Source organism: Pelodiscus sinensis, chromosome 6 (assembly GCF_049634645.1).
Source record: "Pelodiscus sinensis isolate JC-2024 chromosome 6, ASM4963464v1, whole genome shotgun sequence".
NCBI lineage: Eukaryota > Metazoa > Chordata > Testudines > Trionychidae > Pelodiscus > Pelodiscus sinensis.
The window spans coordinates 110,577,581-110,599,200 of NC_134716.1; the positions used below are offsets into that span (position 1 = coordinate 110,577,581).

Genomic DNA, 21,620 nt, shown 5'->3' on the forward strand with positions numbered 1-21,620 from the left:
GGTGCTGGGAGGAGCCACTTTAAAAGCTGGTTTCTCCGCCACCTTCCCAAGCACTGTCTCTGCATTGCATTGTCTCCAGGCTTGCCACAGACGGGCTGTTGGACCCAGTGCGAGCGGGGACCAAGCAGTCCTGCCTCATCATGATCTGGGACTGTTGTGGCTCTGTATTTTAAATGTTGTAAGAGCTGGGCGACTTACTACATTTTAAATGCAGAGCTGCAGCGGTCCAGAGCCACTGTGAGCTGGGACTATTTAGTCCCGGCTTGTGTCTGCTCCGGGAGCTGCACCCACTACATCTTTGCAGAGCGGCTCTCCTTATCGTGTAGCTAATACAATTTGTATTGACTACACAATTAGCCAAATAACTGCTCCTTAACATCCTTAGCTTTATTTGGTCATCTGAAGAAGTGGGCTGTGGCCACACAAGCTCATGATACCCTCTACATGTTTTTAGTCTATAAAGTGGTACCAGAGCATTTGTTTAAGTTTATCCTAACAGACTAACTTGGCTGCCCCCGAAGCTTCTAAACAGAAGTTGTACTGATCATGTCATTCATTTTCTTTTTAAATTAAAACACGATGCTTTGACAAAAAAATGAAACTGAGTTTTCACTCAGCCACACAAATGTAAATAGTTTCCTGGGCCCTTTGCTGCAAAATGTAGGTCTAGCTGGGTGTGCGCCCTTATTTACAGATTGTACCTCCCTTAACTGGGACACTCTGGTCTGGCAACATCCATGGTCCGGCAGGACCACAGATGTTCCTGGATTGCAGAGCCCAGGTATAAGGAGATCGGGTCGTGGGGCAGGAATGCAGTGGGGTGGAAGGGGGAGGGGGAGGGAAAAGGCGACTCAGCTGAGAGCCCCATGAGAGCAGGGCTGCAGAGGGGTGGGTGGCACAGCTGAGAGTTCTGCCCCTTGTGGCTTGGAGATGGTAGGGGTCAGCAGCAGCTACAGAGCTTCAGTTAGGGAGCTTCAGTCCTGGTTGGGGAGCTCATGTCTGGCAGCAGCTGTGGAGCTCTAGCTGTGGAGCTCTGATCGAGCAGTAGTAGCTAGGGAGCTCCAGCCAGGGGAGCCACAGCTGGGCAGGTAGTAGGAGTGCTAGGCAGGAGTTCAGCATGGGCCCTGTTGGGAGGGACCTCCCCGGTCTGGCAAATCCCCTCGCTCGGGACCCGTGAGGTCCCAAGGGTGCCCGATGAACAAAGTCCAAACTCTTATCTGTTCTATAGCAATGCTTAGTGACCTCAGCTGAGAGCTTAGTTTCACTATGCTAAATATGGTACATAAACCTAGTGACAGCTAGTCATTGCCTGAAATAGTCATTGCATGGAAAAGTTTACGCTCTAATAGACAAGACCGGAAAAGAAAGGAGGGGAAACAGAGGCACAGAATGGTTACAGTGCAAATCAGTGGTAGAAATAGAATCAGTGTAGCCTGACATCCAGTCCAGTGCCATATCCAATAAACCATGCTGTCTGATTCATATACTGCATGTATAAACAATATTACAGCATGAATACAATATAAAAGTAACAACCAGGCCTGTAATGGTATGCGGAGGTGCTAGAGGTCATAAATCTAGAATGTGGGTTTCTGCTACCCAGCAGAGGGACTTTGTTCCTCGCTCTGTGTGAAGGGAATCTCATCATAAATAATGTATCCAATAAACAGTGTGTATCCAGCTGTGCACTGTGCAGCCTCAATATAAAGCTTCCCTACAGTGCCCTGTCAATGGCAAATTTTATGCTTTGAAAAGACTATTCTTTCTATCCACTAGAGAAGATTTCAGTCTGCAGAGCACAGAAGTGCCAATCATGGCAAATAATGATTCAGATTTTGTTCCCTGAGCACAGAGCTGAAATCAAGATTCATTTTAGTTAGGACTCCAGGCTGATAGCAGATATGGGGTCCCATTTGTGCCAGGCTGGAGCATTATCTACTAATTAAGCCTCCCAATCTCAGTAAAGTCTCTCCCGCCCACCCTTACCCTGGATTCCCTTGTACACAGATTATTGCTTTCTGATAATCTCCAATTTTTGTTCCTTATTTGCTTTCACAAATATCCCCCTTTCCCTCCACCCTTACCACTTTCCTTAAGCAAATACAAAATACTGGGCTGTGATTTCATTGTGGTAATTTAAAGAACAGTTTAAGGGAAGCATTGCTTAGTGTATTAAAGAAAGGCGCTCAGCTATTGTGCTGTGAGAACAGCATAAGAACCTGAATAGAAATTCAGAGAAGCACATAGTCATATAAATGTATATTTTACCATTAGGTATTGCTTTTTGAGCAATTAACCCTTATTCCTCAATAGTGCACATAACCAAGGTATTGTTCAACTAACATTTCTAAATAAGTACTGCCATGAAGGGATCTACTTTTACAACTTTTCTTTCTACAGAAAGGAGAGTAGAACTTCCAGTGCCTCTTGGGTATTTAAAGGGGCACTATCAACTTAAAATCGGACTTTTTAATAGCTATTGTTACATAGTACGATTACTGTGATAGAGAACAAGATATTTTCTTGTTTTTTTCCATTATGTTTATTATGTCTATGTTCATTTTATGGTTTCCCTTGTCTTTTGTTTGTGTACATATTTTTACATAGCAACAAGGAAAGGAAATTGTGGTTGAAAAAACTACAAAAATTGGTGAAGGGACTCCCAGGCAGGCATCCAAAACTACATGTAAGTTATGTTAAACTGAGCATGACCCTTTAAAAAGCATCCTTCATGTAGCCAGAATGACGCAGCATAGTCTCTCTGATAAGGAATTGTACCTGGAGTGAGGTGACCAGGATTCTGTTCACAGCTCTGTCATTCATTTGCAGTCCGACATAGGGCAAGTCACTTACTTTAATCAAGAGAAGGAAGGTAAGTAGTTAGTGACATAAAATATGTCAGAGGTTAAACACACCACATTTTTTTCTCACAGTTGTCTGTCTGTCTACATTGTATTGCATCTCTCTCTCCCATGTAAGATAGGAGGATGACTGCTGTAGGTTTTAAAACCATCTAAGAATATGTACAGTAAAACTCTGATGGTCCAGCATCTGATGGTCCGGTACTCCTGATGGTCCGGCACCATCAGGAACCCAGAAGTGCTCCGGGCAGCCGGACCATTGGAGCTGCTCTGCCCCCAGGTTCCCCGATTCAGCCGCTGCTAAAACTGACCAGCGGCTGAATCGGGGACGCCTAGGGCAGAGCAGCTGGGGCGCTGCCGGGTTGGTCCCATAGCGCTGCCCCTCGGGGCTGGGAACCCAACCTGGCAGCGCCCCAGCTGCTCTGCCATAGGCATCTGGATTCAGCCGCTGTTGAAACTGACCAGCGGCTGACTCCAGGAAGCCCGGGGCAGAGCAGCTCTACTTCGGGCTTCCTGGAGTCAGCTGCTGATCAGTATCAGCACACCTGGGGCAGAGCAGCTGGGGTACTGCCGGGTTGGTCCAGTAGCGCCGAGGAGCGGCGCTGTGGGACCAACCCGGCAGCACTCTAGCTGCTCTGTCCCAGGCATCCCCAAGAGCAGCTGGGGCGCTGCCGGGTTGGTCTCGCTGCGCCAAGGGTCGGCGCTACCGGACCAACCCGGCAGCACTCCAGCTGCTCTGCTGCAGGCGTCCCCGATTCAGCCGCTGCTGAAACTGACCAGCAGCAGCTGAATCAGGGACGCCTGGGGCAGAGCCGGACTATCAGAAGGGGGGCTATGAGGGGTCTGGGGTGGCATCCCCCCCACTCCACCCCCCTCATAGACCCCCTTCTGATAGTCCGGCAAATCTGATAATCCAGCACCCCCTGGGTCCTAAAGGTGCCGGATTATCGGAAGTTTACTGTAGTAAGCTTTTGTTAAACATTATAAAGGAACAGTTCCAATAAAAGTAGTAATTATAAAGTAGTCATGCAATAATAAACAGGAACTGAGAGATCCAACCAACCCCCCTGGTAGAACTAGGGCCTGATGTTGCAAACCTCATCTTCCATGAGTAATATACTAAAATCAATGGGAGAATTCATGTAACTAAAGACTACACTAGTGGGTAAGAGACTGCAGGAGTAAACCTAGAATGTTTGCGAAAAAAGGAGTTCCATGGCTCACAAAATAGGGACCAGTTTGGCAACAGGAGTGGGTTGGTGGTGTGGGTCAGGGTAGGAGGGGGTAGGGGACTGAGGTGCTTACCTGGTACAGCTGTGAAAAGGAACACATGGCTTTGCAGGGCCCTGCATTTGCAGGTGCTACTCCCATTCCCAGCCAAGCCTCTTTCATAATCTGGCCCTGGTCACCAGTGTGACTGAGAACCACTGTTCAACTGGACACTTCACTGAAGGACAACTCCCTGCTCTAACCCATAAAGTATCTGAACAGTTGCATAATATAGTCTTTGGCAAGGGTATTTGCAGCTGTAGAGGCTAGGGTCCATTGTTAGGAATAAGCATTGTGAACTCACCCTGCCAATTTTTTCCTTTGTTAATGAAATCTTAATTATGTAATTAGTATGTCATGGGAATTAGCTTATTCAGTATCTGCAGGAGGAACAGAATGGAGCTATCTGTTCCCTATCATTTACTTGCTAGAGCTTTATAGGCTAATTTGACTGTTCTAATAATTGATTGAACTTCTTCTAAACAACATGACCTTGAGGCATGAAAAGAATCATAGTATGGCAAATTGGGGCAGAAGAGAGAAGCCTATTTGATGTGAACTTCAGTCTGGCAGGGACCTGGGCTGTTAAAAAGTTCTGTGTTGCTATGAGAGAGCTATAAGTATAGTGACATTGTTGCCTCTCCTGTTTGAAAAGTGATTGAGGGAAGATCTGGGAAGCTTCGAACATGGTAGTATGACCTCTGTATTGCTGAGAGTCTATTGTATAATTATTGACTAAGGAAAGAAATCCGAATACTCCCAACAGTTGTATGCTAGCTAAATATCATGAAACTGGATAATTTAAGCCTAAGGATTGATAATGGTATCGAGAGCTTTATGTCTGTCAGGTATATCTACCTAACCTGATGTAGGAACTGAAAATCAGTACCACCTATTGACTCTTTTAATAGAGCAGTGGTGTGGTGGACAACCTGCGGCTCATGCATCAACGTAATCCACTGGCCGTCAGAGAGATCTTGCTGACACTAACTGTCCACAAGTATGGCCCTCCATAGCTCCCACTGACCAGAGTACACCATTCCTGGCCAATGGGAACCACAGAAAGTGGTGCTGGCTGCTGTTTCCGTTGGCTCCCATTGATCGCAAATGGTAAACCAATGGTATCTGCGGGGAGACGGGAGCAGAAGGGGCGTCATGCCAATGGACGGTCAACGTCAGCAAAATGTCTTGCAGCCCACCAGTGGATTACCCTGGATTACCCTGATGGGCAATGTGCAGCTACCCTCACTGCTTAAGAGGTTTACAATAAATGAACAGATGGTCTCAGTTCGATCTTCGCAGGGGTGAAAGTAACTTAATATTTAACAGGTACTGTCCTATTGCAACCCTATTCAAATAGCTCCCTGCTGGCTTTTGCCGCAGCTCAGCCAGCTCTTCCCAGAATTGTGCACCAGGATGCACCCACTTACTTTTTACCTCTGGATCCTCATGATAAGCTTCCAGCATTGCAAAAATCACTGTTAGAACTGACACTAGCAATAGAGAAGCCAAGGTTTATTAATATGTGGAGACTAACTTGCTTTCTCATCCCTAGCAGTAGTCCCACCAGATCAGGTTTAAGACAAGTTAGCAGGGGAGCCTGCACTCCTGTTTTTGTGACAGCTGTTCAAAGGATGGATCGACACCTGCAAGAAGCAGTAAAGCAGCTTAACTGTAAGTTAAGGTTGTCAGACTGTATAACCCTAAAAAGAAATTTAAAAACTTTCTACCTAAACCCTACTATTTAGTTCCCCTTTTCAGCCTCCAGTGCCTTGGTTTCCCCATCCACAGCACACAAATCTTCACCTTCATCCCAAACATATCACCTTCCATAAACAACTACATTATGCAATGGGAAGATATGTGGCACCCTTATAGACTTTGAAACATGAAATAAAGAGCCAATATGAGGCAATAGGAAAATCATAAAGAATTCACTTCAAGCTTATCCTTCACACTTAAAAGGCCTCCCCGCTCTCCCTTCTCCCCCCCCTCTGATGACACTTTTTAATTGCAAATCTCTGACCATTTCAGAAATATGGCTACTTTCTGATCTCTCCCTTTTATAGCAAAAAAGATACAGCTTAACTGCTCTGCTAGCTAGATCCTTACTGGTTATTTGAAAAGTGCATCCTAGACAAGTTAGATGGAGGTAACACCAACTGATATGTCTCCACAGTGTATTTGGCTGTCTGAATTTAAGGTTATGGTATTGCTCTTTGATGTCTGGGTCGTCAAGACACATCAGCTATGCTATAATAGTTAATGTTTCTGGCCTGTTGGACACAATAGAACTCTCTGGGAGGGGGTTATATGTTTACTGACCTGATACAATCACCACACTTACCCTTGTTTAATATCCTTGAATATGAGCATGTTTATGCCAGTTTCCCCAAATACAATACATCCCCCACCAAGACATGACAGAGTCAATTAATACACACCTCAGGCCTTTGAATGAACTTAGCCTGTGGCCTAAACCTCGGTGTGCAAAATGTGCATTAATGACCCCAGAAAATACATCATGGAGTATTGGCTTGCTTAATTATAAAACAGGCAGAGGAACTGAATGATCTAATGGAGTGTAAGAATTCTGAGTTGTTATTGTCATCAGTAAAATCCATTGCCTAGAGCCTAGAATTTTGAATTGTTTTGGTTATTACAAGCAGATTCGAATGTAGGAAACTCTGTTTGGACCATTTTAGTATTCTTTAAAACCAATATTTTATAATTGCCGTAAGATAGTCCATTACCTGAGCTGGGATATTTTAATACATGCCTTGCAAATCAGGAATCTGATCCTGACCCTTCACAAAAAGTAGTCCTTTTTCCCCTGTGGAGTTCTGTACTATGGATGTAATATTGCACCCCTTCACGAGTTATCAGTAGCTGGGATCAAACCTGGAACTTCTGGATTTTAAAGCATGAGCCAGTGCTAATCTTAGCTAAGAGATTCATCTCTGCTAGTCAAGTCTGTGAAGGTCCCAACAACCTCTAGAAGTGGCCCAATTACCACTAGAGGGGGATGGAAGGCCACATTGAGTAGGTTTACTTCTACTTGGATTGATGGCCCCATTGTATTCCATTTAGGGTTTATGAACCGGGGTCTGTAGTCAGGTAATTTAAAAGTAGTGTCTGTTGGCTCATGTGCATGCCCTAGTTCACCTCTTGCTTCTGTCTGAGGTGACAAAGGGAAAGGTGGATCTCCAGTTCTTTCTTACCAGCACATGGTCCAGATTGTTTCTGACACACCTTTAAATACATAATTGTAAACAGTTTTTTGAAAGTTAGTTTCATGGTAGTTTATTGTAATTTTTAGTGATTAGTGTAGCTAGATGTGGGAGTTGCCTTTCCACTCCTCCAGTCCCACCCAATATCCATGTGTGGGTACTGGGCTACGCCCAGGACAAGGGGCTTTAAATTCTGTGCCTTCTCCAGCCCGTGCACCTTCTTGATCAGTGACAAACATCAACGCTTCCTCTAATGCTTGGGAGATGCTCACATTGCATGCAGGTGCAGTATCTGCCGGTCTTTCCGCAGCCCCATCCGAGAAGTCCAGACTCTCTGCTTCTGGAAGCACCTCATAGAAATTGCCATACCAGGGTGAGTCGAAAGGTAAGAAAGCATGCTCCTAAGCTTGGGAATACGCTTTCCATGAGTTTGAACCATGGAGACAGGGCATGCACAACATCTCAGATATGACAACACGACCCTTAATCAGGGAGATCCAGTGGACCAAGTGCTGGCCCCGAGGTACCATCAATATTGGCACTTCAAAAGTCCTGAACTGAGAAACGCAAGCATGCGCGTGCACACACACACCCTTAACGTGATCTTTTAAATTTAGTATTTGAGTGTGATGGCTGTTTGCTTTTCCTTACTGCGGTTCTGGGGCTTTCCCAGTTGTGGCCATTCCTTTCTTCCCTTTCTGGGCATCTCATGCAAGCGCTCCCCTCTTTTTCCCTCCCACTCCCACATGCCTCCTTACCTGATTTCAAAAGGAGTTGCTGGCAGCATCTGGCTGGGGTTGGATGCTGCAAGAAGCAGCTGCCTGGCGTGGCTCCCTGGTGCAGTCAGCCCAAGTAGGGAAGAGGCTCCAGTTGGTTTCCCTGATGCCACCTGGCCACCCGGTGCGGCTCCGGGCGGTGAGTGCTCAAGTGGGAAAGGGGCTCCAGTGCTTTCTGCACTGCTGCCTGGTTGTCAGCTGTGGTTGCCCCCTCTGGCCGCCTCGCCTGCACATGCCTCCTCACCTACATGTAGGATGAGAAGCTAGAAGTGTCCAGCTGGGCGCCGCAGGTGAGGCTGGGGCGAGGTTGGTGCGGTGCAGCTGCTGGACTCCCCTCCCCCTTGTGGGCCAGAAAGAATTGTCCAGGGGGCTGGATCTGGCTTCCGGGCCATAGGTTCCCCACCCCTGCCATAAGATGTGGGATCTGTACACTCCGGGGAAGTCCACTTCAGCACTGGCACTGACACTGAGTAAAAAGAAGGGACCTTTGACACCAGAGAGATGGGAAACTGTGTATTCACCTTAACTCGAAACTGGAATTACTCCTTCTGCCAGGACCTTTCTATCTCTAGGGGAGATATGTTTTCTCCTCATGCATAGAAGGGGAGAAATAGATGCATGCCTTGCAAACTAGGAGTCTGATCCTGACCATCAGATGAATGGAGGGAGAATTACAGAGGCAGGCAGAAATATACTTGCACATGATGCATCTGACAAAGTGAATTTTTGCCCCTGAAAACCTATGCTCCTCCATGGTCTGTATCCACAAAAACAAACACAGTTACACCTCTCTGATATTTTTTCCTCTCTTTGTAATTACAACTCCTCATCAGTTATTGGGAGTGGGCCACATCCACCCTGACTGAAATGGCCTTGTCAGCACTGGTCCTCCATTTTATAAGGCAAGGGTGGGGAACCTTTTTTGGCTGCTGACCCACAGAAAAATCAGTCGGGAGCCACAAAGTGAGAAGCAAAAAAAGAAAAAACAAACAATCCTCATTGATGTGGCCCCCAACTGAGGAGCAGAGAGACACTCCCCATATTCCCCCTCACACAGCAGAGTGTAGGGGTCCCAGGCTTGTAGATTCTGTGTGCTGTAGTCCTTCCATCCCTCAGGCCTGAGGTTCCCCACGCCTGTTATAAGGTAACTCCCATCTTTTCATGCGCTAGTATATTTTTGCCTGCCTCCATAATTTCCACTCCATGCATCTGACAAAGAGTTTTTTTGCCCATGAAAGGTTATGCCCAAATAAATCTGTTAGTCTTTAAGGTGCCACAGGACTCCTTGTTTTTGCAGATACAAACTAACATGGCTACCCCTTTGATATCTGGATGATTATGTGGCACCCGGAACATGGTCTCCTTGAGAATGCGGGATGCACATCAATATCCTGGAACTTCAAACTGTAAGGAAAATGTGTTGATCCTTTCTCCCCTTCACTCATTCACAAATGGGCACAAGATTGAATGTTTTATGCACAGAAGCAGTCAATATCTGGAATTGCTGCATCACTCACTGGATTTTATCTTATCCGCAACCTATCTTCCACCCCGCAGACATTTTGTGCCAACCATAAATGGGAACTCAATTCAGTAGTTCATGACATCTTCATCTGAAGGGGGATTCCAACTAAAGACCTCCCCTATAAACAGCAAATGCATCCCATACTGCTCCAGGGAAAATTTCAGCTATCACTCTCAAAACAACATATCCTTCTTTCCTGCTCAGACCAAATCAACTGTGCTTTCCCTCTTCTATTACTCCTGTTTCCAGTGTTGCACAGGATCTGATGAGACAGAACAATGCTCAGGCAGATCACCCTCTGCTGGCCCAGACAATTCTGGTTTTCCAGTCTCCTTTGTATGATGACATGTGCACCAATTCCTATTACAGTGAACCCTCGTTTATCGCGGTAGATAGGTTCCAAACCCGACCGCGATAGTTGAAAATCCGCGAAGTAGGGACATGTATATTTAACATGTATACAGCGAGCCCTCGCTACTTCGCGGTTCGACCATCGCGGATTCACGTATATACATAATGTAATGAAAAAAGTCCGCGAAGTCGTGAATCCGCGATGGTCGAACCGCGAAGTAGCGAGGGTTCACTGTACCACCTTCCTTGATCTGCTGACTGTGCAACTGTGACATAAGACATCCCAATCCAGCTCCAGTTCAGACCATAGTATTTAGATAGACTTATTCTTCAGCTGTACAAGACCTCTTCTTAGGATTGCCAGGTGTCCTGTTCTCGCCTATTTGTGGCCTTGTGGCCTTGGTTTTTTGTTCAACCAATTCCCCCCCCCCCCCCCCCCCCGCAATGTTCGGGATTTTTTGTGAAAGTATCTGGCAACCTCTCCTCTTCTCCAGCAGCAGGAAAGAATCCACTAGACAGTTACCAGGCCAAATGGCAATGCTTCACTTCCTAGCCCAACAAAAGGGAGTTTACCCAGAATTAGATCCTTCTCCTCCTGGTTTACCTTTTGTCTGTGAAAGCATCAGAGCTCATCATTTCTCTGCATGCCTTATCTGGTGGCAACTACCACATTTCTCCTCCTCCACCCCCCTGCCCCTCCCACTGCCCACCCATGGAAGGTCACTCTGTCTTTACACACTAACTGCTAGATTTTGGAAGGGCATCACTAGAACCTTCCTATCCATCTAACAAATTGCTTCCCAATGAGACCTGAACCTAGTTCTATTCATGCTAACCACTCTTAGAACTGTTGGTATCATGCACTATGTCCCTCCTTTCTTTGAAAGTCATTTTCTCTGCTATTGTCACTTGCGTGAGAAAAGTTGGTGAACTCAGAGCTACGACAGACCTGCCTTTCACAATTTTCCACCAAGACGAAGTTTCCCTGTGCCTGCCTCCCAAATTCTTACCAAAGGTAATCGCCCAAGTTTCACATCAATACATTCAATTACGTGTCTCCTTCCCAAAACTACATGCATCTGTAGAGGAACACTGACTCCAGTGAGCCTTAGCCTTGTACCTACAGGGAACAAGACCCATCAGAAAGTCACCCAGACTGTTTGTAGCAGTAGCAGTAAGATTGGGAGACAGGCCATCCGCACCCAGAGAATCTGTAAATGGATTTCAGGCTGCATTAAACTTTGCTATTGACTAGTAGGCCTTCCTCTTCCAAAGATCATAGGCCCAAGCTTCAACCACGGCCTCCCTCCAAGCCGTGTCGCTCCTGGACAGGTGTAGAGTAGCCACGTGGAGTTCTGTATACACCTTTGCAAAGCACTATGCCTTAGCACAAGACTCAGCAGCAGCTGGTGTCTCCTTCAGTGTTGCAGTTCTTTGCATGACCTTTGCATCTTCATCTTTGCACGCTCTTCTAACTTAGGTACTGCTTGCTAATCACCCTCCTCAGTGGAATACAGTAGGGACCATCACTCAAAGAAGAAGAAGATACTTGCTTGTAACTAGAGGCTCTTGGAAATGCTTGATCATTATCTGTATTGCACTTCCTACTCTCCTTCCCCTCTGCTATGATCTGTCTGATTTGTGGTGGATAAGAAACTAGACAAAGGCACTTTTCCTTGACAAAACTTGCTGATCTGACAAAGCCTAACATGTAGCCTCCCTTCCCCCCTCCCACCTCTTTTCCTGTCAAAGAAAATCAAGAAAATGGTCCATTAGCCTTGTTTACACCTGGTTGAAGCATCGGATTACCCTTTGTCTCCAAATAACAGATTTGGCCACTCCCCAAGACTTCTCTGGAAAACATACAGGAAGTCCCCAACATACAAACTGGTTCTAATCAAAAAGTTCATTAGTAAATCAGTTGTTTGGGATTCGAAATACATTTCCCCATAGAAACAATGTTATAAATGGTAGTTAGGGTCCCAGTTTAGCCCACAAAAGCCTATCTAACCCATAATATAGCTGAAATACTGTCTATTTGCAATGAAAAATTGTAGCAATAGTTTTTTATTTAACCTTAAATGCCAGTGCCTGAGGAAAAGCAAGTTTAATTATAGGAGGATGAGACGGTAGGTGGAGTCTGAAGGGGACTTCTGAGTATCTCCTGGCCACCACCCCTCCCCCCAACAGGCTCTGCATTGGCTCCTGCAGCCAGTCCCATCCCCAGCCCGGCTGCCAATGCTCCCTCGTCAGCTGCACCAGCCCGTGTTCACCGGGAGGCATGGGGTGGTGCAAGTGTGGGTCAGATTCTGGAGGAGCAGGGGGCAGCTATGCAGTAAATGGCTGGAGAGAAGCAGCCCTTCAAAACGTCGTTTTTCTCCAGCTGCTGGCTGCACAACCACCCCCTGTTCCTCCCAAGTCCTCCAGCCAGCACTTGTGCTGCTTGCCACCATCTGTGCCTTGTGCCTGCTCCCCTGAGGCTTCAAGTGAGCTTTTGTTTGTACGTGCGGATGTTCGTAAGTCGGATGTTTGTAAATTGGGGAGTGCTTGTGCTTAGTCATGGCCTCAATTTATGTTTAAAACTTCACATATAATGCTGCTGTAATCCACACCCCTCCTGGGTGTGGTTCACTGTCTCACATAATCACACTTAGAGTATGTCTACACTGCAAGGCTATTTCGGGATACCAAAGGTATCCTGAAATAGCTACTCTGCGTCTACCCAAGCCGCCTGTTATTTCAAAACATTTTTCAAAATAACAGGCATGCTATTTCAACGTCCCAATAAACCTCATTGCATGAGGAAGACAATGTAGACAGGCCAAATTTCAAAATAAGTTATTTCAAAATAAAATTGAAATAAGATACTCAATTTGCATAGTACAAATTGCACATCTTATTTTGAGTATAGGGTGCATATAGACGTACCCTTAGACCACTTACTGAGAGAAAGAATGAATTTGGTCTACAGACTTAGCTGAGAGCTAGCTGACTTTTAGATTAGGAGGTGGTAGAGGCTCATGTACTAAGCTGCAGAGGTACCAGATACAGTTCATCATTATATTATTGGTCAGCAAGTTATAGGTTTTTAGATAGGACCTCATAAAATATGCCTTATACAAAAATTACTACAACCAAGTTCAGGAATATATTCTGTCACAGGATCATAAACTTTAGTCAATTTCAGTGCCAGATTTTCTTGCTTTTCTAGAAAAATGCTGCAACAATACAGATGATTATAAATTAAAAGCTTTCCTGTTTAAAATATGGAAATATTTCGATTCGTCCTTAGCTTTCCAAACACTAGGGTTTGGCCAAATTGGTTCAAATAATGCACCCTCCATCTTCTCCCTTCAGCTGAGCTAGATGAATGTCACAATACAACAAAGAGACCGTTTTCTTTCAGGTTCTGCACCAATCTTCTATTTTAAAATCATAGATGATAACTTAGTATAAACAAGTATTTCTTTGTTACTAGCTATAAAAATAAAAGGTTTAGTTTTTCAAATGGGAGTGCCTATAGTTTGGTCCCTAAGCACCAAACAGGCAAACACATATTTATGGACTTCTTTTTACTAATCTGCAAGATTGGGGATCAAATAGGTTCTAGAGATGCTGAGGACCCATAACTGAGTTGTCCAGGCTCTGTACCACAGAAAGTCAAGGCTCAGTACCACAGAAAGTCAGTCTATTTAAATGCTTAACTCTGGAAATCCACGTTAGAAAATGTTGACCACACTTTTTAGAATACTTGGTATCTCTTTGATTTAAAATCACGTGGGACGCAAATCCTTCAAAAGAACAGGTTTCCTGTTACAAATTACTCTAACTTTTAGTGTCACTTAAAGTTTTGACTGTTCGCCCCTTCTGCAGCCTGAAGCTTCTTGCCTTTGCTCGGATACCTGAGTCGCACTGCTGGTTTGCACTTGCAAGGTGTCTGGGGAGTTGGCTCTTTGACTATCAAAAGAGGAGGGAGGATCTCTAGCTTTAGGACCTCCCTCTCCGCTTTGTTCCCACCTCTTCCAGCAGAGCAAACGCATGTCTTCCACGAAAACGGGCTGCCACAGAAGGAGCTTGACAGGGAGGAAAGAGGAAGCAGAGCCAGGCGAGCCCACTCCAGCTAGTCTCTCAGGCACTTTTCAGCAGGGGAAGGGAACCTTTTCCCCGGGTGTCTGCTGACTAAGGGAATGTATTTAGTTCACACAAACATGGCTGCTGCCTTCAGAGCTGCAAACCGAGTGTTGTGTCCATGTAAGTTTCCAACTGCATTTTAAGCGTTGCCGGGATGCCCCGGGCTGTGGCCATCAGTGCAGCCTGCCCCGCCAGCCTGACGGTGGAAGGGGGGGCTCTCCTGCAGCGGGCTGCACGTGCTGGCTCCCGGGGAGAGGTCGGAGTCGTCTCCCCCTCCCCACAAGCCGCCCCGTTCCTGGGGTGCGGGGAAGTGGTGCCCCGGCCGCGGCACTGCTGGGGAGCAGCAGTCCCGAGAGAGGGGGGGGGCTGCAGCTGGGGGGCACAGCAGCGCGTGACCGCGTTACATAAAGGGCTTTCGCAGCGCTCCCGGCCGGGCAATGCGGAGCCTGTCCCGCCTCCCGAAGCACCCGGCTGCAAACTCTGCGGGGGGCGGTGGGAGGAGCATTTCGGGGCCGAGCTCTGCCCCGCTAGAGTCCCCGTCGCAGGCTGGTCGGAGCGCAGGCCCCCCCCCACCCGCGCAGCCCTGTTATCCGGGCCCGGGCGGGGGGGCACGAGCGGCCCCGGTGCGGGGCGCGTGCAACACTTTCCCTCGTCCTGGGCAGCGAGGAGACGCGCCCCTCGCTGGGGCGCTGCAGCCGGGACCGCGTTACACAACGCGCCCTGGCCAGGGACAGCGTTTGCATCATGTTACGTGATGAGCAGCGGCAGGCGCTTGGGAGACCTGGCCCTGGGGGGAGTGGTGCTCCGGCTGCAGCGAGGTAGCGAGAGCCTTGTAGTGCAGTCGGTGCAGCTGGCAGCGCGCCCGGGCGGGTCTCTTTCGAAGGCCAGAATATCCTGCCCTGGTTCAGCTGGTGTCTCCTACCGGTGCAGCCAGTAGCCTGACCAGCACTGCAGCCCCCAAAGGCAGGGCCGCCCACCTTGGCAGGAAGGGCCCAGCTCAGGAGACGTTTCCCAAGATTCTGCTTTCTGGATTTGCCCGTTTTTCGTGTTGCCTGTGTCCGCCTCGTCAGACTCTTTCTAGTGCACTTAGTCCAGCCTGACACAGCCTGCTTCCCCGGGGCCACAGCCGGCCCTGGGCTTGCTCTGTCGCAGACCGGTGGTAGCACCAGTGTTGTGTGTGTTGCTCTCCGGCTTGGTGTTCAAAGTGTCTCTGGAAGCCCAGCTCCCAAAAGGGAGTCAAATTCTGCTTTGTTACAGCAATCAGACAATGGGCTTGCACCATTTTACTGAGTCCAGAGGCTGCATTTGCATCTGTACTGTTTGCAGGGAAATCCGAAATTCTGCAAGTAGATCTAATGACAGCTTTGTTGACCCCAGTATAAAAGGAGGCCAATGGGTTTTGCACAGTTCAGGTGGCCTTGGGAGAGGACTGCAGTCGTGTCTGTTATAACCTTGCGAACACGTATTTTTTTAATGCAGTACAGGCTGGATCTCCCTGGTTCGGCACCCTTGGACCTGAGCTGTCCCGGACTAGGGAGTTTGCGGGATCAGGGGAAGTCAGTGCTCCCCAGTTGGCTGCCCCGCTCCCAGGCTCCTTTCCCTGAGGCTCCCTACTCTGCCACTATCCAGCATTGCTCCCCACCTTGCTGACCGCCTGCTGTCCCAGGATCTCCCGGTGGGGTCTGCTCAACTGCTGCCAGTCCTGCTGCCACAGGGTGTCCCCCAAGGTTCCTGGCTGGGGTCACCCAGCAGCCGCTGGCCCTGCTGCCAATGGGATTTTCCCCAGCCGGGGCATCCTGGCCGCCCCGCTGCGAGGGCCTGCCCTGCTGCCGCAGAGGATTCTTGCTGCCTGCCTCCACCAAGCCCTAATTCAGCCGTGGGTTTGCTGGCAGAGACTGCCCAGTAACCCCTGCCACCAAGGGTTTCCCAGGGTTCCTGGCCAGGGCCACCCAGCTGAAGGCAAATCTGCTGTAGCCGAGGGATTCCGGGCTGGGGCTGGGACTCCCTGGCCACATGGCCCTGCTAACACATTGGTTCCCCGGCCAGTGCAGAGTTGCCTGGCCCCGTTGATGCTGGGGGTTCCCAGCATGGGTGGGACTTCCCCAAAGCCACCTGGTCCAGCAGGGACTCCCAACCTCTGCCTTTTCTTCCCCTGCTATGGGCATCAAGCCTTCCTGTGCCCAGCTGTCCGGTCTGTGGCGCTTATTGGCTAGGGTTGCTGGGTTCTCTGGGCCTCACTGGAAGGGGAAGCGGAAGAGCAGCTTGTTGTCATAGCTGCCTGAGCTCACCAGGTTCATGCTGATGACTGTATTATACAACTTTTATAAATCTAGTAAATTAAGATTTTCAAGGAAGGAAAAAAAACACCCCAATTTTTCAGGCAGAAAAAGTGCTTAAGTCACCTAACTCACTTAGACCGGTGTTTCTTAAACTATGTTCCGTGGAACACTGGTGTTCCATGAACTCGCAGGTGTGCCGCAACCTCCTCTTTTTTTTTTGTTACTTCTTTGTTTTTGTCTTTTTTTTTGTCCAACAATTTTTTTTTGAAGAAAATGTTTATAGGTGTTCTGCATAAAAAACATATTATTGTTTGGTGTTCCATGGTCTCAAAAAGTTTAAAGAAACAGTGGCTTAGACCACAATCTTTCAACTCACTATTGATATTTCGAGGTTCTAAATGCTCAAGCTACTAATAACTCCCATTGACAAGTGTAGTCCTCTTATCCATCTCCGCGTATGGACACTCTGGCTGAGACTAGAGCTAGGGAGTGAACAGAAGAAGCTATCAGAAGCAGTGAGAGAGATGGCTGCCCAGAGTGAAGTTAAAGAACCCTACTTGAACTGCCCCTGAACTAATCCTATGGAATTGCTGATTCAAAATATTTCACCACAGGATGTAGCTAAGAACATTCCAAGTCTCAAATACATTAAGCTATATTGCTGCAAATGTTCAAAAGCCCTGAAATTCAGTGGCTGATTTTTAAATGTTTTTTTAATCAGAATAATATTTATATATGGACAGGTGCAGTGTTCCCTGTAAGCTGATTGCTTGGGCGGCCACCCAGGAGAAATTCATATGCTGCCCAGCTGATTAGCAAAGCACTTGCAGTGCCCACGGCATGTGTTTCTACTGGTGATGCACATTTGCACATCCCTCAGTGTACATAAAATTTGTGGTTGGAAAAAATTAGAACATTGTACAGGTGTATTCTAATGTTTTGCCATTGTAGTGCGTGTGAAAAGTTCTAGTCTTGGTGACTGAAATAATCTGTCTATAGAATTGTTACAGTATTGCAGTTTTCACTGCACAGCCATTTAATTGTGCCTTCACTTCAGGCTGAAGTGGTGTCTTTTGCAGTAATGCCAGCCCCAACTGTTCAAAACTCATGAGTCAGGCCCTAACGTCATGAGATTGACTTTTAAATAATGTACAAAAATGAGTTTTTTGGTTCTATTGCTTTGCTTTCTGTTTTTTGAGCTTTTAAGGCACCCAGGACATGTTTTTTCAGCTTTTCTCTGCAACCACGAGGGTTAGACACTCACCATTTTTAAAAATTTTATGAAATCCACGATGATTCCTCCTTAAATTGCTTGGCTTTAGAAGAGGGGGCTTGAAAAGAAATGCCAAATATCAAGAGACACCAAGCACATTTAAAGAGAGAGGGGAGAGCCAGCATATGTCATATAAACAAAACCCTCTACCCAATATTAAACTAACAGTACACTCTTACCTTCCCTCCAGTCACCAAAAGCAGCAGCTGCAGTCAAGTGAGAGTCCAAATACAATGGAGAGGTCAGTCAGCAGCAGCAACAGTAACAGCCACACAAACTAAAAGCACAAAGCCTCAAATTCAGCCTGAAAAGAGGTAAGGACTTATTCACAGGCCTCATGTGTCCTGTCAGCAAATGAACTGTGTGTCTGTCCTAGTATAATTGCTTTCTGTCTCTCTCCAAAGTGGCATTTGCTTTACTTTACAAGGCTGGTTTTGAAGCACTACAATCATCTCTCTGTTTTCTTGCACTTCCCTCATCTGTTGTTCCTTGTTGGAAGTTTAGATATTAAGCTCTTTGGGGCTGTGATTATCTTTTTTGTTTTGTGTTTTGTACAGCATCTAGCACAAAGGGGGAAGGGTCCTTATGACAAGGGCTTATCGGCACTGCTGCAATATAGATGTGAACAAATATATATCCTTATGCTCTGTTACATTTGGTGCAGTGTTTGGGGTAGAAGGGAAAAAGGAGCAGGGAAATAAATAGTGGTTAAGGTTTTTGAAGTAGTCTGTGGGATTCAAACACATCTTAGAGTCTAAATCGCTGTGACTGCTTTGAAAATCTCAGCCAGCCATCCTAACATAAGAACAGCCGTACTGGGTCAGACCAAAGGTCCATCTAGCCCAGTATTCTGTCTGCCGACAGTGGCCAGCACCAGGTGCCCCGGAGAGGGTGGACCGAAGACAATGATCAAGCGATTTGTCTCCTGCCATCCTTCTCCAGCCTCCAGCAAACAGAGGCCAGGGACACCATTTTATCCCCTGGCTAATAGCCTTTTATGGACCTAACCTCCATGAAATTATCTAGCTTCTCTTTAAACTCTGTTATAGTCCTAGCCTTCACAGCTTCCTCTGGCAAGGAGTTCCACAGGTTGACTACACGCTGTGTGAAGAACTTTCTTTTATTAGTTTTAAACCTGCTCCCCATTAATTTCAGTTGGTGTCCTCTAGTTCTTCTATTTAGGGAACTAATAAATAACTTTTCTTTATTGGCCCTCTCCACACCACTCATGATTTTATAGACCTCTATCATATCCCCCCTCAGAGTTTAGCTATTTGCTAAACTCTGTCATATCCTTACTTAGTGTTTAGCTATTTGCATTGTCAGAGGATAATGTATAAGCAAGTGAGATAGCAGTTTAATATTGCAGTTATTACATAATTTGAAATAGCATTTAGTACAGTCTTGTTTATGATAATTATTGCCTTTCATTCAAGGATCTCAAAGGACTTTGCAAACAAATCCTTTTGTGGAGTGTTTTGCAGATATGGAATAGGGATGTAAGCAACTAGTCAACTATCTGATAAGCAAAAGCTTATTGGATAGTTGACTAGTTGCTTCTCCCCTCCTGCTGCTTCTATCAGAGGCAGCAAGGGAGGGAAGTAGGAGCCGGCTTAAAAGCTGGTTCTTCCCAGCACTGACTCTGCGGGAGGCAGAGGAATAGTGGGGACCAAGTACGAGTTGGGAATCGGCTGATTCCCAGCTCACACCCAGTCCCAGACGTTGCGTCTCTGCTTTTTAAGTGTATTAAGAGCCCATATATTTTAAAAATCAGAAGCAGAGCTGGGGGAAGGGCAGGACCTGGAGTGAGCTGCGACAGCTGTTTCCTGGCTCACACTGGATCCCCCTGCTGCACTTCAGCCTTTTAAATGTATTAAGATCTGGCAGGCGCTTAATACGTTTAAAAGGCAGAGCTGCAGCGGGGTTAGCTCCTGCGGTTGGGAGCTAACCCCGCTGTGGCTTGCCTGCTTATCGACTAGTCGATGGAAAATCCATCGCCTCATTGATTAAATGAAATTTAACATCCCTAAATAGAATGAGAGCAGGGGGGGTCAGGTGGATCTACCTGCAGTTGTAAAAGATGGCAATAGATTACAAGGCAAAGTAGAAAGATTTCAAAAAAATTTTTTTTTCATTTTAATAGGAAAACTAAAACAGGAATCTTGATGTTAAACATGGGTGGTCCAGAAACTCTGGGAGATGTCCACGATTTCCTCCTTAGACTTTTCCTAGACCGGGATCTGATGACGCTTCCAGCACAAAAGTAAGAAATACTTTGTTTACATGGAGCGTTAATGTGCTAGTGATGGTGTTGTAAGCTCTATACATGGATTTCCAGATGTCTGCAGTGCTTTAGGGCAAGAATTCTGTTCTGACTGTCTCATGTGAACTTGCTAGTGAAAAGTTATATTGTAGTCCTCCAGAAACTGGGGGCTACAGGATCAGACCTTGTTTACTGCTAACTGGCAAATTTATTCAAGTGAATTAGATTAAATGGAGTTACAAAACAATGCAAGACAAGCCATGCTTAGAATGAGGTGGAACAATATTAGCTTGCTGTGTTTTGAAGGCTGATGATGGTCTGGATGCTTTGTAAGATGTTAGAGGAGAGGGGATGGAGGATATATTACTAACTCACCCTGCTTTTGAATGTTTCAGTAAGTTGGCACCCTTTATTGCCAAACGTCGCACACCAAAAATCCAAGAACAATATAGCAGGATCGGAGGAGGGTCGCCAATTAAAAAGTGGACAGCAACGCAGGGAGAAGGCATGGTGAAACTGCTGGATGAAATGTCTCCTCACACTGGTACTTATACCCTTCTGTACGCTTGTTTAGGAGATTGTTCTGTTTGTTGTATTGGGTGTATGTGTGGGAAGAGCATATTGAATCATGGGTAGTAAAATCTAGTGGGCAGAGCAGGAGTCACGCCTAGTGAGCGGAACCAATTCAAGCATCAGGGCCAGTGTTTGAAACCAGTAGCTACCCCAAGAGTCAGAACCAGAACTAATAGCCACACCAGGGGTTAGAGCTGGGATCAGGAGGTAGAGTCAGGGTGAAGAAGCTGGAATTAGGAGATAGGTGAGGTAGCAGGGATTGAGCAGGAGCCAGGCAGGGAAACAGGGCAAGAATGGGCCTAGGAGCAGGGCAGAAGCAAGGTGAGGTGCAGCAGATATCGAGAGCACAACACCTATTGGCATGAGCCAATTGAGCAGCCAGAGTTGCTGCTGCTGCCCTTCCTGACCTGGCCTGCTGTGGGCCTCCTCTGCTTGTTGTGTTGCCAGGAGACTGATTGCTGCAGGCCCTGGTTTGCGTGTGCGTGCAGGTGCGCTCTCACTCCTGTTTAATATACAACGATAAGACCCCTGACACAAAACACAAACAGTTCAACAAAGTGGATGGAGCATGTTGTGTGTTAGAGAGATTATAACTCCATCTAGTGGCTTCTTTGAGCAGCTATAACTTCCAACTACAGTCTCGCAGCTATGATTTACTACTGTCTGGATCCTTTAAACTGTTCCTGAATCTGTCAGTCATGGCTAAAAGGCTGAACACAAATTAGGCTTGATCTTATTACAGACATTAGAGGAAGAGGGTGGCACAGAAAGATGCCATTTTACAGTTTAATTATGCAGTACTAAGCAAGATAATTGCTGTCAGCTCCACCCCAGGACATGAGGGATCCTCCCCTGAAGCTAGAGCAATAGATAAGGCCTAACAGTTGGCCTGGACGGTATCCACAAGATACTGTGCATACAGTCTTTGCAAGTTCTCCTTCATCTAGGAGAATGTTTGATAATGGGATAAAATTGTTATTCTATGTAAATGTCTGTCTCCCTCCAAATATTAGGGACTCTGTCAGCTTAGCCAGTCAGCTTTATCACGGGAGACTGATGTCCGTATCGTGGAGTGGCGACTCTTGTTCT

General features: G+C 46.7%; 1 protein-coding gene across 2 annotated transcripts in view; it reads left to right on the plus strand.

Annotated features, from left to right (window-relative positions):
• Positions 1-14,000: 14,000 nt before the first annotated feature.
• The window catches only part of FECH (ferrochelatase), a 32,902-nt gene continuing 25,282 nt past the window's right edge, over positions 14,001-21,620 (plus strand). Inside the window, exons 1-4 of one of the 2 annotated variants that reach the window (XM_075932626.1) lie at positions 14,001-14,263; positions 17,886-18,009; positions 19,839-19,958; positions 20,354-20,502. In XM_075932626.1, coding sequence (XP_075788741.1) covers positions 14,200-14,263; positions 17,886-18,009; positions 19,839-19,958; positions 20,354-20,502 — 457 coding nt within the window. In that variant the 5' untranslated portion in view covers positions 14,001-14,199. The remainder of the gene's footprint in view (positions 14,264-17,885; positions 18,010-19,838; positions 19,959-20,353; positions 20,503-21,620) is intronic. The other variant, XM_006116569.4, reaches the window with a different exon arrangement.